Source organism: Aspergillus ochraceoroseus (assembly GCF_002846915.1).
Source record: "Aspergillus ochraceoroseus IBT 24754 chromosome Unknown P175scaffold_3, whole genome shotgun sequence".
Lineage (NCBI taxonomy): Eukaryota > Fungi > Ascomycota > Eurotiomycetes > Eurotiales > Aspergillaceae > Aspergillus > Aspergillus ochraceoroseus.
The window spans coordinates 1777012-1797359 of record NW_024468478.1 but is presented as its reverse complement, the minus strand read 5'-3'; the positions used below and the strand labels follow the sequence as shown (position 1 = coordinate 1797359).

General features: G+C 46.8%; 7 protein-coding genes across 7 annotated transcripts; 3 read left to right on the top strand and 4 right to left on the bottom strand.

Annotated features, from left to right (window-relative positions):
* Nucleotides 1–3406: 3406 nt before the first annotated feature.
* Nucleotides 3407–5620, top strand: P175DRAFT_0545506 (OTU family ubiquitin thioesterase; the record flags this gene model as incomplete). Its single annotated transcript, XM_040900393.1, has 7 exons — nucleotides 3407–3655; nucleotides 3711–3797; nucleotides 3856–3919; nucleotides 3992–4257; nucleotides 4340–4611; nucleotides 4677–5114; nucleotides 5168–5620. The coding sequence occupies 7 exons, from the start codon at nucleotides 3407–3409 to the stop codon at nucleotides 5244–5246; spliced, it is 1455 nt and encodes a 484-aa protein (XP_040753283.1). The 3' UTR covers nucleotides 5247–5620.
* P175DRAFT_0204251 (uncharacterized protein) lies at nucleotides 5420–6133 on the bottom strand. The gene has a single exon (XM_040892579.1). It carries the CDS (start codon nucleotides 6050–6052, stop codon nucleotides 5693–5695), a length of 360 nt encoding a protein of 119 aa, XP_040753282.1. The 5' UTR covers nucleotides 6053–6133; the 3' UTR covers nucleotides 5420–5692.
* Nucleotides 6134–6494: 361 nt separating this feature from the next.
* Nucleotides 6495–8898, bottom strand: P175DRAFT_0435167 (putative C6 transcription factor (Gal4); the record flags this gene model as incomplete). The annotated part of the gene is made up of 7 exons (XM_040893713.1): nucleotides 6495–6888; nucleotides 6957–7441; nucleotides 7493–8175; nucleotides 8230–8549; nucleotides 8625–8719; nucleotides 8772–8801; nucleotides 8866–8898. 7 exons carry the CDS (start codon nucleotides 8896–8898, stop codon nucleotides 6495–6497), a joined length of 2040 nt encoding a protein of 679 aa, XP_040753281.1.
* Nucleotides 8899–10184: 1286 nt separating this feature from the next.
* On the top strand, nucleotides 10185–11788 carry P175DRAFT_0204072 (uncharacterized protein). Its single transcript, XM_040892578.1, has 3 exons — nucleotides 10185–10568; nucleotides 10649–11134; nucleotides 11212–11788. Exons 1-3 carry the CDS (start codon nucleotides 10305–10307, stop codon nucleotides 11536–11538), a joined length of 1077 nt encoding a protein of 358 aa, XP_040753280.1. The 5' UTR covers nucleotides 10185–10304; the 3' UTR covers nucleotides 11539–11788.
* P175DRAFT_0500773 (60S ribosomal protein eL37) lies at nucleotides 11607–12847 on the bottom strand. Its single transcript, XM_040897020.1, has 5 exons — nucleotides 12815–12847; nucleotides 12714–12731; nucleotides 12574–12636; nucleotides 12362–12433; nucleotides 11607–12233 (listed from the first exon to the last, which is right to left on the bottom strand). The coding sequence occupies exons 2-5, from the start codon at nucleotides 12715–12717 to the stop codon at nucleotides 12094–12096; spliced, it is 279 nt and encodes a 92-aa protein (XP_040753279.1). The 5' UTR covers nucleotides 12718–12731; nucleotides 12815–12847; the 3' UTR covers nucleotides 11607–12093.
* Nucleotides 12848–13093: 246 nt separating this feature from the next.
* Nucleotides 13094–14755, bottom strand: slu7 (mRNA splicing protein SLU7). The gene has a single exon (XM_040894641.1). The coding sequence runs from the start codon at nucleotides 14618–14620 to the stop codon at nucleotides 13208–13210; it is 1413 nt and encodes a 470-aa protein (XP_040753278.1). The 5' UTR covers nucleotides 14621–14755; the 3' UTR covers nucleotides 13094–13207.
* Nucleotides 14756–14881: 126 nt separating this feature from the next.
* P175DRAFT_0457016 (DNA-directed DNA polymerase zeta catalytic subunit REV3) lies at nucleotides 14882–20198 on the top strand. The gene is made up of 2 exons (XM_040894640.1): nucleotides 14882–15245; nucleotides 15299–20198. Exons 1-2 carry the CDS (start codon nucleotides 15011–15013, stop codon nucleotides 20119–20121), a joined length of 5058 nt encoding a protein of 1685 aa, XP_040753277.1. The 5' UTR covers nucleotides 14882–15010; the 3' UTR covers nucleotides 20122–20198.
* Nucleotides 20199–20348: the final 150 nt, after the last annotated feature.

The following is a 20348-nucleotide window of genomic DNA, read 5'->3' as shown; positions in this document are numbered from 1 at the left end:
ATAAAATACCGAGATGAGCCCGAGTGCCCGAGTGCCCGAGGACTTGCTACTACTACTCGGTCAGTACTGACCTAGTAACAATAATATAATATATAATAATAATAATAATTACTACCCTAGAGACGGAGAGAAACTTGCTGCAAGACGATGCCTGCTCTTGTCTTACCAGTACCTAGAACTGAGAGGGTTTATATTGGCCGTCATGGACCGATACTAACTTGGAACCTTGAAGCTACAGTTGATTACCTGTTCTGGATAATATAGCAGTACTGTCATCATATCCGATAATAATAAAACCAAACAATTATAATTACCAGATCGTAATATAATTAATTAATCGACCACCACTGAAGAGTTCAACGTCATGGGAAAGAATTCAAAAAAGCAAAAAAAAAAGCGTATCGAAACAAGACCGACCGATTCAGTTCGCACAAGGAATACTAGTAGTTAGTTAGATGGTAGCGCCCTGTAGATCGATCGCATTCTTGAACCTGTAGAGTATACGGAGAGTACCAGAGTCCTGTACAATGTACGGAGCACTTTCGCTTTCGGAGGGGGTCCTCGAATATGCCAGTCCAGACAAGCCGTCAATCAAACATTGTGATAGCCTTCGCATCTCACGGCAAAACAAATCGGAAGACGAGATTCTCTGCGCTGCAAGCTACTGCTAGCAAAAGAGCGAAGGAAACCGATCCAGGTACAACGGGATATCTGTTGCTTAACTAGACCTACCTAGGTCGAGATGATTCGGAGGAGATTCCGAGGCATAAGCAATCCTGCTTATAGTTGGATCGAGAATCTTCGACGACTGACTCGCCGTTGTATATATATAACCAAGTTATATATCTTCTCCCAAAGACGGAGAAACGACCGATTCGTTCAGGATCTTGATGAATTCGAGGCTAAGGGTAGTATAGTATTACTCTCGATAATCATTACAGCATACATCCACAACCGTCAGCATGTTCTTTCTCCAAAGCTAGGATTAGTAAACCTGTCCATCCGTAGAGATGGAAAATTTACCCAGCAGGATGGTCCAGCGATAGCGCCACGGGGGGTCAAGGTGGTCTGATCGCTTTCGTTGGAAATTTGAGAGAAATAAGGGATGTACTGCGTAGCTCGACGGTGAAATATCGACAGAGGGGCCAAAGCATCATCATATTGGAGAAACTTTGTTTCTAGTCTTAAGAACGACTGAGCCCAAGTGCGTTGGGTCCAACCACCTCTGCATCCTCATTTATTACTTCCAAGCAGTTGAATCTGAACTCCCTCCATCTGACTAGCACTACTAGTTGCAGGACGAGTCACCACTCAGGCGTTTCCCTCTGCCGAGACATGTGGGGATCGAAGAAGGCGCAGGGTCGTTAGCCGGTAGTATCAGATCGGGAGTTCCTTTTATTGTTTGGATAATTCAGTATTGTAACTGTAAGTTCTAGTAACTGACATCTGCAACACCTGCGTGCGATCTGAGCCCCCGGTTTTATCTTTTGTGAGGATTCATAGAGGTATGGAGCAGCGAGTTAGGAAGTAAATTCAAGAAGAATATACCTCCAATATATACAATCATATACTAGTTGAATTTTGTTTTTTTTGTTTTTTTTTCTTAAACAACCTATGCTAATTTTTGATTCCACAATCTTCTTGTGGTTCAAGTTGGGTAGAGGGAGGTGTATTTGTGTGTTTTGTATCTTACCAGGTTCCCAATATCCACAGGCTTATCATCTTCATCTTCAGTCCTCCCCTTTTCCTTCCCTTTTCCTTTCCCTTCCCTTCCCTTTTCCTTCCCTTTCCCATCATCATTCTCATCATTGTCATCACCATCATCTCCTCCTGCATTTCCCGCTCAAGTGGATTTCCCTCTGGAGTATTACTCGACTGTCTTCCTCCGGGAACCCGCCCACTCCCGCTAAAACAACCCAACTAGCTGCACGACTAAACTCGAAACCCCGCGCCTGTTCTCTTCCTTCCTCTCTTGTCGTCCACAATCAATCAATCTGGTGTCTCCAGTGTCGAGGTAGCGTCTAGTGTCTACTTCCGGCGCTCAGAAGCTTCTCCCCGCGACTTCATCGTCGGTGATGGTCATTCATTATTTCTCTTTTTCTGATTTCAATTATTATTAGCTCGGATTTACCCTTTTATCCTATCCTCTTTGGTGATGCTGGCTTAGCTGTCTTTTTCTTTTCCTTCCCTTTCTTTTCTCTTCCCCTATCCCTGTTGCTGTTGCTTGATGTTGCTCTTGATCTTTGTCCCTCTATTCTCCATTAATTAGTCTCTTTGATCACCTTCTATTCCTCCTCCTCCACACCCAACAGACCTAGATCCAGATTAATTGGTTTTGGCTCTCACACACTACAAAATTGCTTGATATCCCTGCCTGTGAGCTTTCTCTGGTAAGTACTTTGGGCCTGGAACAAGAAGATACACACACACACACACACACAGAGAGAGAGAGAGAGAGAATCTTTTTAAGTTGCCCTTGAAAAAAGGTCAGAACTTCTTTTTTTTACCTTCTATTCCTCCTCTTCTACAGAGTACCTGCCTGCAAGCACACAGCAGATATAAATTTGATTCCTCCTATACTATATAAACTGTCATACGGCGTCAGGTGTTGGAATTTTTCAAATTCCATTATATACTCTCTTTCCTGTCGGGGAGAGAGATGCGCCTGCTTGCAAGCTGGGTAACCACCTCTGCATCCTGTTCTAGACAGTTTTAGACAAGCCATTAACTGCTCACTTGTGCGGATTTATTTTCCCTTCTTACTTCTTGATCCCTTCCCGGTTTTATCATCTCTACTTTTGTAAGGGGGTGGAGGTCTGAAACTCATTGTTGTGGTCGTGCTGCATCTTACGTCTGTCACAGACCTAGATAGCCATCTAGCTTCGGACAGCTTCTTCGTCCTTCTCCATTCCTTGCTTTTTTCTTTCCTGTCTGTCGCCTTACTCGTCACCACCCACCCCATTAGTGTTTCTTTCCCTCCCTCTCCCTCTCTCTCTCTCTCTCTCTCCCTTCTCATTATTCATCATTCCTTATGCCTCAATCTCCATCCTATCTACTCTTTTTTTCCATCTGTGATACCCATCTTCGGTCCGTGATTGGTCAATATCTATGTTTATCATCGCTGTTGGATTACTTTGCCCACCATCTGCACATGCACTCCTGGAGGGACGAACCTTGAAGAGTTATGCTAAAGCTGTGTATCAATAGGTCTGCATCACTAAGAGGAACCACTCTCCTGCAGATTCTTGAATACAGGATCAGACAGGCCCAAGGAACTTGACTTTCCCCGAAAGATGTCCTTGGAGTAATCGACTCAAGGATTGCTCTTCCCCAACGCTGCTGAAGATATCAAGCCTCGTTACACCTTCTCACGTTAAAAAGCACCTGTTTGAACTCACCTTATGCGATGTCCCTGTCGGATGTCCCCAGGAATCACTTTGATCCTCTGAATCATTTCCCACCGAGACAGGAACCCATCCCTGGTTTCTTTCCTCAAATTCTTCCTCCGCCTGCTTTCCTTGGCCACCGGCTTTCCCAGATTTCTTCCGCCTTTTACGCAGTTCATAACCCGGCTGTCTTCAACATGAATGCATTATCGCCTGACGAAATGGAGCGGTACCAGGAGCTCTCCAACAAGTTCGAACCGAACCTGCCGGTGAGCAACATTGACTCTTAGAGGAATGCATACCTGGACTGACATCGCGCCCAAGGGCCCGCTCGTCACTCATAAACAGTCAACCACTGCCATTGCTATGGAGTACGCGAACGCTGATCCGGCATTCGCCACAAAGACCAGCGTATGAATGTCCCGGCAGTGTGTCATCTGGAGTCTCTAACTAATATATCTGTCCGCAGACACTTGCTGTAACGCACCCACAATCCCGTCTCATGAAAGGAGATGGAAATTGTGGTTGGAGAGGTAATATTTTCATTTTCATTTTCATTTTTATCTTTATTTTTCATGCTTAGATAAGTAGCTAACCCCGTCTAGCGGTTGCTTTTGGCTACTTCGAGAATCTGTTCAACTTCCGGGACCCTCTACAACTACATCGCGAGTTGGTACGGATTAAATCGCTAAGTACGCTTCTCGATCAGGTAGGCCAACAGGAACATCTGTACGAAATATTTGTGGATGCAACGGAGGAAGTCTTTGCCAAAATTTCGAGCGCAATTGAGCGCGGAGAGCGTGACGACTCATTCCTGGTGGATCTCTTTAACGATGAATACAATTCAAATGCAATCATCACTCATTTTAGGGTCAGTAACTGGTGCTACTGCCCTCTGCCCTCCATTTCTTACACTGCGTTCACTGCCTATAACTAACTTTCATTATTTATAGCTTCTGACTAGTGCATGGATGAAACTAAACCCTCATCGTTATCAAGCTTTCTTATCTATGCCCCTAGACCAGTACTGCGCCACACAAATAGAGACGGTCAAAACAGAGATTGATGAGGTTGGCCTCCAAGGGCTGGTCGACGGTGTTATCGAAAGTTCTGGGTTCATGGTCGAGATTCTTTACCTCGACCGCAGCGAAGGCGAAGCTGTCACCTCACATGTCCTGGCAAACACTAGACCTGGCCCTGGGGCAATTCGCCTGCTTTACCGGCCGTAAGTTGGAATACAAAAACTTGTTTGTCTATCCTTGGTAAATGCGTGCTAACATAATCTGATAGGGGCCATTATGACCTTACCTACCTGGCAGAGCCAGCTATGAATATGCAGCCTGTTGTCAATTTCCAATATGCCCTGTCCTCCGACTACAACTCCTGGGATGCCGGTGACCTTGGTTTTGATGTGAATTCTAGCTTAATGGCTATTCCGAACTTGATGATGGACCCATCCTTTGCACTCACACCCCCAATGGCCCAACCTTCGACTGACCCCTATCGGGTTTCCCCCCCTCATGAAGTTTACCAGCCACCACCTATGCACGCCCCGTCACCAGTTCATATTGCGTCTCCCCCGCCGCCGCCGCCCAGGCTCTCTGCACCACCACCGCCCATGAGCTCATTACCTCCGCGATGCTCAGATGGTCCGCAAATTCGGCTGAATCCACTCGTAATGAAGCCTAATCTCAGCCATTCTCTCCCGGTTACCGCTCCGTTTAAGAAGTACGCCGTGTTTTTCTTTCCCAACCCATGAGTGATCGCTGACCCTCTATTAGTTCTCCATACAACCAAGCCCACTTCCAAAACCAAGATTTTGAACCGATCCACTGGGAACCTCACGACTCACGGAAATGACGGTATAATAATCCTGGTTCTACTACTGCGCGCACGAAATGACTACGGCTGCTTTACCGCCTCCCCTGTCGCCGCCGATGACGTTGATTTGTTATTCCCCTTGAAACGTATCCAAACGATCTCGACTGGTTGTCAAGGAATCTATGATGAATGTTTATTGCATAGCAGCTTCCTGGCAACTTTACCACTGGCCTAGACCGATATCCATTGTTCTGTTAGCTCGCCAGTTTCTTTCTTTCTTTCTTTTTTTATTTCCCCTCTCTTTTTCTTTGTGTGATTTACCTATTTATATTTTTCTTTAGCGTGTGTTGTGCGTTGCATTGGCGCGAGCGCGATTCCTCTTTTTCTTGAGACTATTTTATGATACAGAATTCTTCAAAAAACTGTTAGTTTGGATGGCACTCGTTTAGTTCAAAGCTCTTCAGTTCGGGCTACACGGTGATGCTTTACATCATCCTTAATTTTGTAGTCGTCCTTTCTTCGATAACGAGTCCATAGAAGCTTGCAACTAAGAATTTGTAGTTAAAAAACATATTTCGGGTAGTTATAATGTGTATATGAAATATGTACAGCGCATCCAGTAGTAGGCAGGTGCCAGGGATTTGATAGCTTGCTGATGTTGAAGAGCTCACGAATCTGAAACTGAGAAGCAAGTTGGGAATTCGCTGAGCCTCCGATCCTTTTGATTGCATTAGCGTCTGGTAAGTCTGTATATCGTATATGTATTGTATAACTATCGTATACCGTATACGATTTGTCACCACACTCATCACTGAACCATAAAGCGAATACATGGATGGTATCATTGACGTCAGACATTTCTTTCACGAAAGAGCGAGGATCGTGCATGGGCTGGTACCAACTGGTATAATTTTGTTGTGGCGAATAGGGAGGAACGGCTAGCTGGCTGATTGCCTGGGCAAGGTTGGTTGGTTGATCAGTTGGCTCGGCCAGCGCTTACCCGATGCTATGCGAGGAGGGAGGAAGAAGAAGAAAAAAAAGAAAGTTTTCTTTCGTGGAATAAGGCCAAAGCAAGGTTCTGCTTGGGTAGGGGCGTGCGCGTGCACATGCGCATGCATCCAGGATTCCAGGATACCGCGGATTCGATTTGGTATGTATTGGTATCGAGCAAGCAAGCACACGGACCGCGTGTTGATTTTGCGCCCGAGGCCGGAGATCGTTTGATTACGAGATCATCATCCAGGGAGTAGGGGAAATGGATCATTTTCAGAGCGATGACTAGAATAATCATGTGAACTCGTTTTGTGGCGTGAAGTTTACCCATTCGGAGAAGTCCATCCCGCTGAGGTTCAGCTCTTGGTCTACGTCCGGGAACATGCTGCCGAAGGTTGGGTCGTTGAAGAGCTGGTCCGCGAAGGGCATGAAGATGGGCTGTTGGGGTCCACCGGGGCCGATTATTCGGGCTGCAGGAGTGGAGGAGGGGGAGTTGGTGTATACAGGGGAACAGAGGCGGTTGATGACGTCTAGACAACGGCCGGCAAGGTGGTTGTTGCTTAGGGAGGGGTGCATTAGGAGGGCTTTGGTGGATTCGATTTCTTGAAGCCAACCTGGGGCATCCGCACTTGTAGGGTCGGTCATGAGGAGGATGATGGGGATGAGACCGGCTTGGAAGAGGAAGTATCTGCGCGTGAGGATGGTGTGTTAGCTGGGTGTTTAAATGATGAAGTTTTATAGGGTGTTTGGACGTACAGCATGTACCATGCACCGAGCCTAGTGCAGAGGTGATTATTTACAAAATCGGCGATCGAGGAGATGGTTAATCTTGCGTTTCGAAGGCAGAGCTTTCTGCAATCGGCCTCGAGGGGATCTTCCGGTTCAGTATGGTTGTTTGGATTTGGCGTCCATCTTCTCGACGCCCAACGGAGAAGAATAGGGCGGTAGAGGAGAATTCTCAGGTTCCAATCCCGCCACATAAGCCGATTGCGAACGAGGGCAAAGTTGTCGGATTCATTGTTGGAAATCGGTTGTTTGAAATAGTCCGGAAGGCCATTATACCATTCCTCCATGGGTTTTTGAAGACTCAATGTTTCCTCCGCCGTGGGGTTTGGGCCAGATATCAGACGCTGATAGACACTGTTCGTGAGTAGATGGAATCTGGCCTGTGCGATTAGTCCTGAATAGAGCGTTGGTTCATTGACCTCAGGCGGTAAGGTTGTGGTCGCTGCTGTGAGAGCCTAGGTTCAAGTTAATGATGAACAATTGATTTGTAGGAGGGGGCACTGTACTTCATCATGAATGTTGAGAACATGCTTCACATCCATAACACTATCTTCAGGCAGGAGAATAGGACGGCCGAAAGTTTTAGCGGCGCCACTATCAAATATGTAGACTCCCCACCACAGTCTTCTCCTAACTTCTCTTTGTAGCAAGCTGATTTTCCATCCGTGAAATTCCTTATGCAACCCAAGACTCATAGACATTCTGACAGCCAGACCCAAGAAGTTCCACCCAGTGTTTGGTTTGTTTCTTTTCTGGGCATAATTACTTAACAACAACAATGCCTGGACGAGGGTCAAGTTTCCGGTTTCAAATACTGAAACTACCTGTAAACGACTTCTCGCCTCTTGATAGAAAGTGATATCTAGGTCAGAGTTATCATCACCAATACTCCATGCCCCTAGGGCTAGGATTGTATTTAGCAAAATTTGCCATACCTGCCCATGAGGGCGAGGCACTTGTTCGTAAAACTGCGCTCGAAAACTAGCTTCGTGGACAAAGGGATAGCTCGTATGGTAGTTGAGGAAAAATGCATCCATGAAGGCTTGCTCCACTACTCCTGAGGGCGCAATGTTCAAGAGTTGAGCTTTCAAAGGGATTCGTTCTGTATTGTCGGTTGGCCGCACTGGAATGTTGAGGTCAAAGCCATGCTTAATCAAGGCTCGAAGTGGGACAACACTGGATGAAGCTCCTGTAAACTGGTGGTTAGCGGATGTAGGAAAAGAAAATAGAAACAGTACCATACCAAAATAACCAGCGCCTTCGGGTTTTATAGACAAAGCTGCCATGCCATCTGTCAGATCTCCAACGGTGATCTTATTTTCTGCCCAGTCAAACCCGTCTGCCTGTTGAGGCAAGGCTTCTGGTGCTGGCTCAGGGCGATCTGCCTCAGCTTTAGCCGGGGTTGAATGTCTGGATGAAGATTTAGACGACGAGCCTGGTTTAGGCGGGCCATCCTGATCATGTAAGAGAGAGCGAACAGTTGCATCCAAATCGCCACCAGGAAACAGTCGTCCTAGAGCCGTTTCAAACGCCTGCAGGCGCTCTTCCACATAGGTCAAGTGTCTGTGATGGTGAATTAATATTTCGGTATATAGTAGGAGATCATGGTAAGACAGGAAGACATATTGGGGAGCTTACTGCCGCGTAAGGGGGCTTCTGGTAACCTTTGGGCTGTAGTTGCATTCCTTATTCAGTTGCTTGCATTGGGCACAAGTAGGTCTTTCTTTGGAGCACTGACGAAGGTCAGAGCCAGGCTCTTAAGCTCGAACATGAGTACTTCCTCACCTTGGACTTTCGTAAACGACACTCATCGCACTGTGAGGAAACAGTTAGATCCTAACATCTCCTTGGCATCCTGCTAGGTGATGGGGGGACTTACAGCATAAGAGTGGGAATCACGGGTGCTAGCCATGTTTAATCTGTCTTCTGATACCAAAAATCTCGTGCTCGTTGGTAGCTACACCGAACTGGTGTCATCTGCAAATCGCGCTGTTAGCATGCCATTATTGGCACTAGTTTTCAAAGTAGATACCCAAGTGTAGACTGATGTTTTCCCGCAACAAAGACGAAATAGACACGGGGATGTATCAACTTTGAAAGATGCATATAACCCGTAATTGGCTATCCAACAGCGGTAGCATAGGGAAAGAGATTAATAAGGAAAAAAGCATCTGGCCAAATGCTCAATTACATGGCTTCCAAAGCGAAGAGTTCCGCAGACACTAGCTCAGTGCCCCCCTCCAAGAAGGGCCAGTGGGGTATAAAGAAAGAAAAAAAAACGGCTAGGGTGGCATGGGGTGAACTTACGATCGGCACAATAATAGGTGATGATACACGGTTCAAGGATCAAGGAATGAAAGAGGGGAATTAAGGATAGACGCAGAATTTGGAGCCCATCATGAGAAAGGAGCGAAAGGTGGAAGCAAGAGTGTTGTCTAGTAGTGGTGGTGGACAACGACCTTGAACGCGAGCGAAGAGGATCACCTCGTGTGGGGGAGCCCAGGTCATGTGACACCTGGGAAATTTTCTCGCAAACGCCAGGGTTCAGGAGGCGAAGGCCTTGAAGAGATGATGGTTATTTTGCGCTAGGATGTTCCTATTATTTTTGGTTTCGGGCTCAATTAGAAGATGCCAAAGTTCGGTCCAAATATCCCAGGAACCGTCACATCCTGTGTGATGCATATGATTAAGCGCACCCGAGAATACCGGAATGCTCTGGGAACGAGGCTGGGTCTGAGTAAACAATTATCTCCCCCTTACTAACGAATTATGCCTATTAACTAGTTAACAGTCTAACTATGGAAAATCATTGGATATATTGTTCTCATTGACCAGGGGCTATCCAGTCTGTGCTACTATTTCGAATAGATTCAGGCTCCCCTCTATTGCCTGGTTAGTGTCTCCTGCTTGTAAACCAATGGTAGCCACACCTTTGCGCACATACCTATAAATAGGGCGCGCAAAGAGTAAGAGGAGCAGACTACAAATTTCCCATCCTTCATGCCCCTCATTTATGTATACGAAAGTACAGAGTACGGAGTATGTACTTGTAGATCTAAATTAACCCGTGCCTGAGTTGATGGGTGCCTTAAATAAGGGGCATAAAGGTGGTCTAAGCGCCGCTGGCAGTATAAATGAGTTTTAACCAATCAAAGAACGCTTCGGGAATATCCAATTTTCACGACGTCATTTGCGAGCGAAATATCATCAATTTTTATACACACAGTGGAAGAGCTTCAATGGTTCTTGGATTGCAATTGAATTCTCACAACTGCGAAGTCGATACTTGAACTAAGGCAACTTTAGCACTCTCTAGTAATGCCTAGTCAACCACCCCTTCCTCACCTTCTCGTTCCTTATATATCTACCCCTCCTCAAACATCGCTCACAGTTTTGTCCTCTGTGCTGGGTGCCACGGGGAACTGGCTGGTACTAAGATTCCTATATGCAGCATTAAGCACCTCTCCATTATCAGATACAGCTGGATTCGGGCTGCAAGGGGAAACTGGAAGGAAGAGAAAAGTCGTGCTTGTGAGTTTTCTGCGGGGTTGGGAATTTTGGAGGACAGAGGCTAAAAGATTGGTATGAACCTGATTCGTCTCTTCACATTCCCCTTCTTTAATGAAAAAGTAACATGCTATTAACTTCTAATCTAATGTCAGGGGCTGGACCTTGCGCGTCTCTCTGAAAGGCGCCAATTTGCGTTCGTCGACGGGCTATCCGAGCTATTCTGTACCCCTCCCGTCACAGTGCAACCAACTTCACAATCGCAGTTCTCGGGAGCCACAATACCTCCTCGAACGGCCTTCCCCCTCCGACCCCAACCAGCTTCTCCCGCTACCGCGCGCTCGCGACAACCTGCTCCCCCACCGCCGGGTAGCGGCCGCGCCGTGCCCCAGACCGCCGCAAAGGAAACCGATGGGCCGAAAAGATTGCATTTTTCAGGTAGCGGGGTTGCAGCATTAGATGCGCTTGAGGAGGACATCGCAACAGTGATAAAACTGCTGAAGACACCGACACCAGGAGAAGAGGAGGAATCTGAGGTCTTATTAGTTGTCGATCAGCCGGATTTGCTACTTGCAGCTACGGGACCCAGCAAGGGCATTGGCGGTACGGAAATGGGAGAGTGGATCATGGGATTACAGCAGGTACGGCATCGCAACCTCGAAGTTTCTACCCCTCAGAAAAGATGGTCGCTGATGATTGATCTGTTTTGGTTATCTAGGCTCCAACCGCAACTATCGTGACGATTTCTGCCGACTCACCGTTAATCCACAACGCATCTACATTTGGTCACCAGACCTCCACACCCCTTGAGGCAGAGAATGCGGCGTTTGCAGTTGGGCTGGCTCATCGAGCAGAAATGGTAATGCAGCTACGCAATCTGGAAACAGGTGCTGCGAGGGACGTCAGTGGTGTTTTGAGGGTTAGTAAAGGAGGCGCGTGGGGACAGAGGGAGAGCGAAACTGCTCAGGAAAATTGGGAGGAGAAGGAGGTGTTGTATTTTGTTCAGAGGGATGGGGGTGTTAGTGTATTTGGTCGCGGGGAGTAGGGTATATATTCTGGATCTGGGATCGGTCCATAGATATATATCTATGCACAGGTATACCGATGCTATTAGGGCGCGTGGGAAAAAAATATATATGATAGACGCTGTTAATGCACTGTTATTGTCGCAATTCCAAACGAACCAGATAGTCGTTATGAGGCAAGGCAAGCCTTGTACGCGGTAGACAAATGGATGGATTCAGAAGACAGATCACATTGGAAAGAGTACCTCAACATTGAATCTGCCACAACATGGGATATTCGCCAGCCATAAACAAGGAAATTCATTCATGCTTTCCCCTTTGATTTTTATCCATATCGAAACCCCATGAAATTGAAATTTTCTGCCTTCCAAATGCCGTCAATTATGTAGCTTTTTTTCTTCTTCTCTCTATGACAAAAGTTGCTCGACGGCAAAAGTGAAGACTGTCCCAACACCAACTCCACGGGAAAGCACATTTTGCGCCCTGCACTGAAACCGACTATTTCAAATGCGAGGCCCTGTCATACCAGCCCTCTCTCCAGCCCCTGGGAACGAAAACGCGACATCAAAATTGACTTAGTGGTTCTCAGGGCCACGAGCGCCTTTGGGAGTGCCGGTCTGGAAGCCGTTCTTGAAGCGGCGGTGGACATCGCGCAGGTGGGACATACGGCCGGTGCCGGTGGTCTTGCGTCGCTTGGCCTTCTCGCTCCAGTTGTCTATAATCCAGAAGCAAATCTTGTAAGCCAGTGTTCCATATACAAAATTATGCCCCAATAATGCCGGAAGAATTCCAATTATCATCGTAGCAGCAGGGACAAAAAACTCAAGGAGGGAAATTTCGTACACTTGCGAGTCTTAGCAGCGGGGTAACCACAGTTAGAGCAAGTCGACTTCTGGATGTGGTAAGAGCGGCGGCCTGAAATCCTCAGAAAAATTTGTACGTTAGCCCATCTGTCATGCTTCCTGGTATTCCTGCCGACTCTTGATTCACGCTTTTCCCGGATAGAGATCTGTAAATTATCGTCGGAGGATGATTCGGAGTGATGGAATACTGACCACAACGCCTGCAGAGGGTGTGGGTTTTGTTGTGGCGCTTTCCAAAGCTGGAGGTACCCTTCGCTACAATCGTTGTCAGTTTGCAAATATTTCTCGACGTTGAGGCGGACGAATCGACGGGATATCGCAGTTGAACATACTCATCTTGAATTAGGGAACTGTTGATTGAAGAGACAAAGATCAGTAAAACAAACCCCCCTGTTTAAATTGACCGGTTCAAAATAATAGGGTCCCAACTTACCTGGCGATTCCGTTGAAGGGCTGATTGTCGTTGTCGTCGTCGCTAGCTGGGCGGAGCGAAAGTTGCGCTGGGATCGGGGGATCTTGCTAAGCGAGGTGTGCCAACCAGGGCTTGTGCCCTGGTCCCGTGATAAACCCTCCTAAAATAGGAAATTGTCACATGATCTCAGCTTATCTCCCTATCTCCACGTGATATGAGAGCATTTTTCAAGACTGTCTTTCGTAACCAAAAAAGATCATGATGATGGGTTGGTTAACTGGTATTTACTTACAGGGAAATCTTGATACAACATTCATTTTAGTCTTGCAAATACCTTAAGAATTGGTTGCTAATATATCAAAGGAAATCTGGGCATAATTAGAAGCGCTAATGCAAATAATTTAAGCCGCATAATTATTCTTTCCCTATGAAAGTGGCCATTGGATCATCGGCTGCCAGTCGGCTGCGTTTATAGGAATCAAACTCCTCTTCTGAAATTCCTGTTTGAACTTCCATCAGTGTTCTTTTCTTCGTCGTAGATTCTTTCCCCTGATTGGTATCTCCCGAGCCCTGAGCATCTCCATTTTTCTCCTCAGAGTCATCAGACGGTTTTTCACCGTCAGCAACGACATCAGCTAGCAGCAGCATGTTACCTGCTTCTTGGAAAGCTCTCTTTCCATCATCGCCGGTACAGTAGCTATTTTTGACAGTAGAAAAACAGCAAGCGTAACCCCATTCAAAATTGTGCCACCAGCTCCCCCACACAGATTTGTGGTTGTTGGTAAGAATATCTTCGGCGTATTTAGATTTCGCGGCTTTCTTAGGAGCACCTTTGATTGCTCCTGTTTCATCGTATTCAACGAATTTTTCATTTTCGATTACCATGGTGTCGCGCAGCGGCGTGTGATTAAGGTGTTCTCCCCCGCCATATTTATCCAAGAGTGCCTTTCGCTGTGCTTGACGCTTAGCTTCACCTTCGGCGATTTCCTTCTTTCGCATTATTTCGCCTGATGTTGGGTTCGCCTGCAAATGAATTTTCTGTGACCCACGTTCTTGCGCCTCCCAGGCGTAACGTTGAGCTCTCTCAAATTCTGCAGCATCACCGGAAGAACGGACGAAGTTTTCCTCAGCAACAAGGGCAGCAGCCTGGTCCTCTTGAGCGCCCATGTCAACCATTCGTCGCGTTTTCGGATCGTATTTGGCGGAGTCCAGATCAAGATTCAACAAGTATTTAGCGGTATCTTCTCGAATACGGAGGTTGCGTGTGGATGTGCTTTGCTGCCTTCCCATATCAGATTCCTCGGCGTACCGAGCTTCTTGTCCGGAAGCTTCTTCGTCGGCATCTTCGTTTCCACCTTGATCTTGCCCATTCTTAGAATCGTTTTTAGCTAGTCGCTTTAGCCTTTCTAATTCTTCATATTCCTCTACCACCTGGTGATACTCGCTTGCGTCGTAGCCATTCCATCGGTCTCTTTTGGCGTCCCAACCTAAATCTACGTTCTGGACAACTTCATCGGCTTGTATGTCTTTGCCCGTCCATTTAGCACCCTGCTTTCTTGGTCGACTAAGGCACTCTTTGGTTTTGTGGGTGATGGCACCGCAATTCTCACAGGCGCCTTTGCGATATTTGGTGGCGGCTGGACCAGTGCGCTTCCCGCGGTCGTACCATTTCGACTGGTCTGTTGTCGATTTATGTAGACGCTGGTGCTCTAGGTAATCATTTGCAGAGTCATCATCATCAACGTAGAACGGCTTCTTTGAGATGAATGCTGGGATATATTCGTTGCGCTCTTTGGATGCGACGTCCGCAGGTTTTCGCGACGACATATTGGCGACAAGGTTGGAGAGGAAGACGAAACAGAGTGGAAGAAAGACGGTGTGTATGGGATTTTATAGAGAAATATAACAGATCAGAAGAGAAACAGGAGCTCAAACAATGACCAGCACTGTCGTGCGAAGACGTTGATGTGTTTAGCTTTTACTGAAGTCCGTATCGTTGATAATGAGCCTGCCGGTATTCACGTGACCTGGCGTTCTTCCGCGCCACCCAAACGCGTGAACTTGTTTTTGCCGGCCATCATATCATGTCTGGCACATTCTACGCCCAAGTCAAATCACGTCGTTCCATTAGGATGACCATACTCATAATATGAGTGTTGCATATGTTCTTTTGCTCTGTCGCTGACAGCTTTGGCTGTCACGAAACCAACAGGACCGATGGAATCCTTCCAAGTGCGCCTCAATTGTGTAGATCACTACCAGGCAAACCCGTCAGAATTTGACCCCCCTCTGCCTTACAAGGATGGCATAGGAGCGAAAGATGACAGACCGAAAGTTCCCGTGATTAGGATATTTGGGACTACAGAAACCGGCCAAAAGGTTTGCGTTCATGTCCATGGCGTATTTCCTTATCTCTATGTGCGGTATGACGGGGACCTGAATCCAGAAATAGGTGAGTTGGGGCAGTTTTTACATGCTTTCGTTCTAGAATTAACCAGTCCTTAGTCCGTTCCTCGATAAGCCGTCTTCATCTGTCTATCGACCATGCCTTGGCAGTAAGCTACCGTCGCAATGCGTATGATAAAAACGCTGTCTATGTTGCACATATCACCTTGGTGAAGGGTGTCCCCTTCTATGGTTACCACGTGGGGTATCAGTTCTTCTTTAAGATTTATTTACTCAACCCGATCTACACTACAAGATTAGCGGACTTGCTGCTTCAAGGCGCCGTGATGAAAAAGTCGATTCAACCATACGAAAGCCACATGCAATATGTCCCACAGTGGATGTGTGACTACAGTTTGTATGGGTGTGCGTTCATGAAATGTTCCAAGGTGAAGTTTCGCTCTCCTGTACCGGAGTACCTAGATCTTTTTGATTTATCTCACCGTTGGCATGACCGATCGATTCAGCCAGACTGGATTTCCGATGAAACTGTTCTCGCTAAGCAAAGCCACTGTCCTTTGGAAGCCGATATTTGCACTCAAGATATTCTGAACCGACTGGAAATCAGCGAACGGTCAATTCACAATGACTTCAGCGAATACCTGAAGCCCGTGTTTTCCAATGAAAGGCTTGTGCCGAGTATGGCGGGGTTGTGGCAGGATGAAAAACGGCGACGAAAGAAACGCCTTGGCCTCCTTGATCCGGATAGTAGTCCATTTAGCAACGAAGATCTTGTTTCATTCTCAACTAATCCAAGGAAATGCTCGCAAGGGGATTGGATCCATGAGAAAGAATTCCGGCAAATGACTTATCAGATCGCTGAAGAAGAACGACGTCAAGATGGTGATCGAAAAATAACTTTTGACGGCTTCCTTGAAGTAAATTCCTTTGAAGACAATATCAAAACCGCTTTGGAGAGCGTTGAGGATTTCTTCCCCGGCCAAAACGGATTCACGGATCTCAATATTCCATACAAGGAGGATAGTAAGGATATAGAAGAACAAACCGCAGACTACGTTGACGAAGGTGCTGTTTTGACTGATAGCTACGATGAAGGCCCTTACTCCTCTGGTGTGGATAGCATTGATGAAGCATTCTCTGAGGATGAAAATGGCGATGGACAGGTTGATGTGCTTGATAATATGCCGCAAGACGGCACTTCTGGTACAGGCCTTCAAAATTACCCTGTCGAAGATGCATTCGAGCTTAACGCTGATGGCTTTCATCCGGAACTAATCGAAGCTGAGCACCTCGCTGGACCGTCCACATTTCTGGATTCTGAGAACGGGAGCGCAAGAACAGGTAACAAACGCCCTCAAACAGAAGGCCTTGGCGATTATAATTCCCACAAAAGACGAAAGCATGCAATTGGTGCTTTCTCCCAACCCTTCAGGCGGCCTTTACAAAATCCATTGCAACTTGGTATTGCTCAAATACAAAACCCAGAAGCTGAAGCCACTGCAAGTAGCGATACTTTAAGCCAGAATGCAAAAGACATGGCTTCTCAAGGAAAAATCTTCTCTTCCCAATCAACAGTTCGCCTGAGGGGCAACGGTAAAAACAGTACTTTGAACTTCCCAGTTGTGAAAGACCCTAATGATCCTATGACTGTAATGCGTTTTAGCCAAGACGGATCTTGTTCAAAGGATCTGTGGGAATTGACAGACAGTGCAAAGACAGATGTCAAAAGCATAAACACATCGCAATTACAATCGTCCCGTCATGGGGTAGAGTTTGACACGTCAAATATCTTTGCCTTGGAGTCGGCAGCGCTTATATATGATGCATTTAATATCTCAACAAACATCCGATTAGGTTGCTTGCGACGCCCTTGTCCCACCCCAACCGAGGTTTCTTCGACCCTCCAAGATTACGATTTACCATCTATTCTTTACCAAAATCCCCATTACAGTAAAGAGAGCGATGTACCTGATCGCCCACGCGATTATGCTGGGAGAGAATTTCGGCTTGAAGGTACCAGTATACACTTCCTTCCCGATTTTGACCCATCTGGCCGTTCCCTTACGACATATGGCGAGCGAATCGTGGAGTCAAGCGATAGACTTGACAGGCAGGAAGTAGACCGACAGTTGAGAATCAAATCTACATCTAGAGTATGGGAATTTGCTCCGGTGGCCCCAAGCCGCTCTGAGGTTTTAACTTGGTTCGAAAACGAGCAACGTGAATGCTTGACAAAGGCCGTACAATCAAAGGCTAGATTTGAGGAACCGGAAGTAAAGACGAAGGCACTTTCGCAGATTGAAGGCCCTACCCAGCAAAACGACTGCGGGTTCAAGTACTCACAAAATGGAAAATCTGCGAGTGTTGAACATCAGGCCCAGTATATGAGTATTATGAGCTTGGAGATTCATGTCAATACTCGTGGAGTGCTTGCGCCGAATCCGGAAGAGGATGAAATTGCATCCTTCTTTTGGTGTCTAAATTCGGAGGATAAGTATCTCGAGGCTAACGGCGATATACCGGGTACTCGTGTCGGAGTCATATTTCAGGGGGAAGGCGACGGACCAGAGATAAAAGTGTCGAAAGCTTTGAAAGTCGATTGGGAACATGAACCAACGGAGTTGGATTTGATCAACCGATTAGTTGACATAGTTCGGTTGTATGATCCTGACATTATCACTGGGTACGAGGTTCATAATAGTTCTTGGGGCTACGTGATTGAGAGAGCCAGGAAGAAGTACGACTTCGATATTTGTGACGAATTGGCACGGGTCAAATCCCAAGCACACGGACGATTCGGCAAAGAAGCAGATCGATGGGGGTTCAATCACACCTCATCCATCCGAATTACCGGGCGACATATGATCAATATCTGGCGATCTATGAGAAGTGAGCTCAATCTGTTGCAGTACACGATGGAAAATGTCGTTTTCCACCTCCTGCACCGACGAATTCCTCATTATTCATCCCAGGAGCTCACAACATGGTATCGGAGTGTTAAACCTCGAGACTTTATGAAGGTTGTCAATTACTTTGTTTCGAGAGTCCAAATGAACATCGAGATTCTCGACTCGAACGAGCTTATATCGAGAACTAGTGAGCAAGCCAGATTGCTCGGAATTGATTTTTTCTCTGTGTTTTCTCGCGGGTCTCAATTTAAAGTCGAGTCCTTAATGTTTCGAATTGCAAAACCGGAGAATTTCATCCTCGTCTCCCCAAGCAGGAAACAAGTTGGTCAACAAAATGCCCTTGAGTGTCTGCCTTTGGTTATGGAGCCACAGAGTGACTTCTACACCAGTCCTCTTCTCGTTTTGGATTTCCAGTCATTATACCCTAGTATCATGATCGCGTATAACTATTGCTATTCAACTTTCCTAGGAAGAGTGCAGCAATGGAGGGGGCGAAATAAAATGGGATTTATGGACTACAACAGACAGCCGCGATTGCTAGAACTGCTGAAGGACAAGATAAATATTGCACCAAATGGCATGATTTATGCAAGACCAGAAGTGCGCAAGTCGCTCCTTGCGAAAATGCTCGCAGAGATACTGGACACTCGTGTGATGGTGAAGGCCGGGATGAAAGTGGACAAGGACGACAAAGCGCTACAGCGCCTTCTCAACAATAGACAGCTTGCGCTGAAGTTGATTGCGAATGTTACGTACGGATACACCTCTGCTTCATTTTCAGGGAGGATGCCTTGCTCTGAAATAGCAGACAGCATCGTCCAATCCGGACGCGAGACCCTTGAGAAGGCTATTGCTTTTATCCATTCCGTGGAACGATGGGGCGCTGAAGTAGTCTATGGAGATACGGACAGCATCTTTGTTTACCTAAAGGGACGCACACGGGAAGAGGCCTTTGATATTGGAGAAGAAATCGCCCAAGCTGTCACTGATATTAACCCGCACCCGGTGAAGCTCAAGTTCGAGAAGGTCTATCACCCCTGCGTGCTTCTTGCTAAGAAACGATACGTTGGCTTCAAGTACGAGCACAGGGAACAGAAGGAGCCTGAGTTTGACGCTAAGGGTATTGAAACTGTTCGACGCGATGGTACTCCCGCGGAGCAGAAAATCGAAGAGAAGGCTCTCAAGCTTCTCTTCAGGACCGCAGATCTCAGCCAAGTAAAGAGCTACTTCCAGAACCAATGCACGAAAATCCTGCAAGGAAGGGTTTCAATACAAGATTTCTGCTTCGCTAAAGCAGTTAAATTGGGAACATATAGCGATAAGGCACTGCTTCCTGCGGGGGCTCTCATCAGCACCAAGAAGATGCTGGAAGATCCTCGCGCGGAGCCGCAGTACGGTGAACGAGTCCCATATGTTGTCGTTACCGGAGCCCCTGGGTCGAGACTGGTCGATCGCTGTGTACCACCCGAGACACTTCTTCAAGATGCACAGCTCGAACTCGACGCAGAATATTACATCACGAAGAACATCATCCCGCCGCTCGAGCGGATCTTCAACCTTGTGGAGGCAAACGTCCGTCAATGGTATGACGAAATGCCGAAGTTCCACCGAATTCGACGTGTAAAAGGAACAACCTATAGCACGGGGAAGGGCGGCAAGAAGACCCTCGAGTCGTACATGAGGTCTTCCACATGCGTCGTGTGTAAGACCAACAAACTCCACGCCGAAACCGACACCCCTCTCTGCTCACCATGTATGCAGCAATCTCACGTCTCCTTGCTTGACCTTATCTCTCGTCAGCGACAAGCCGAGCAGAAGGTCTCGAACCTCGAGCGCATTTGTCGATCCTGCATGGATGTGCCATTTGGTGACGAAATAAAATGCAACAGTTTGGACTGCCCTGTTTTCTATTCTCGAACCAGAAGCCTAGCGCATTGGAGGCACACTAATGCCGTCTTCAATCCTGTTGTCAAACTGTTGCAGGATAAATGCGAGAGTGCCTTGGAATGGTAGTCACAAGGTCAAACGCATATCAGAGACCACGCGCAGTTTTCATTTTTCATTTTTCCTTTTTTTTTTTTTTTTTTTTTGGATTATCTACGTCTTGTCTTTGGTGTAGTTTAATTTTCTTTTTTCTTGAATCAAGTTCTGGATACCCCCCCCCCCCTTTTCTTTTAAGATCGGAGTTCCAATGTGTTTTTTTACAATACTGTTTTGAGTTCCAAAAAACGTGCTTCTGG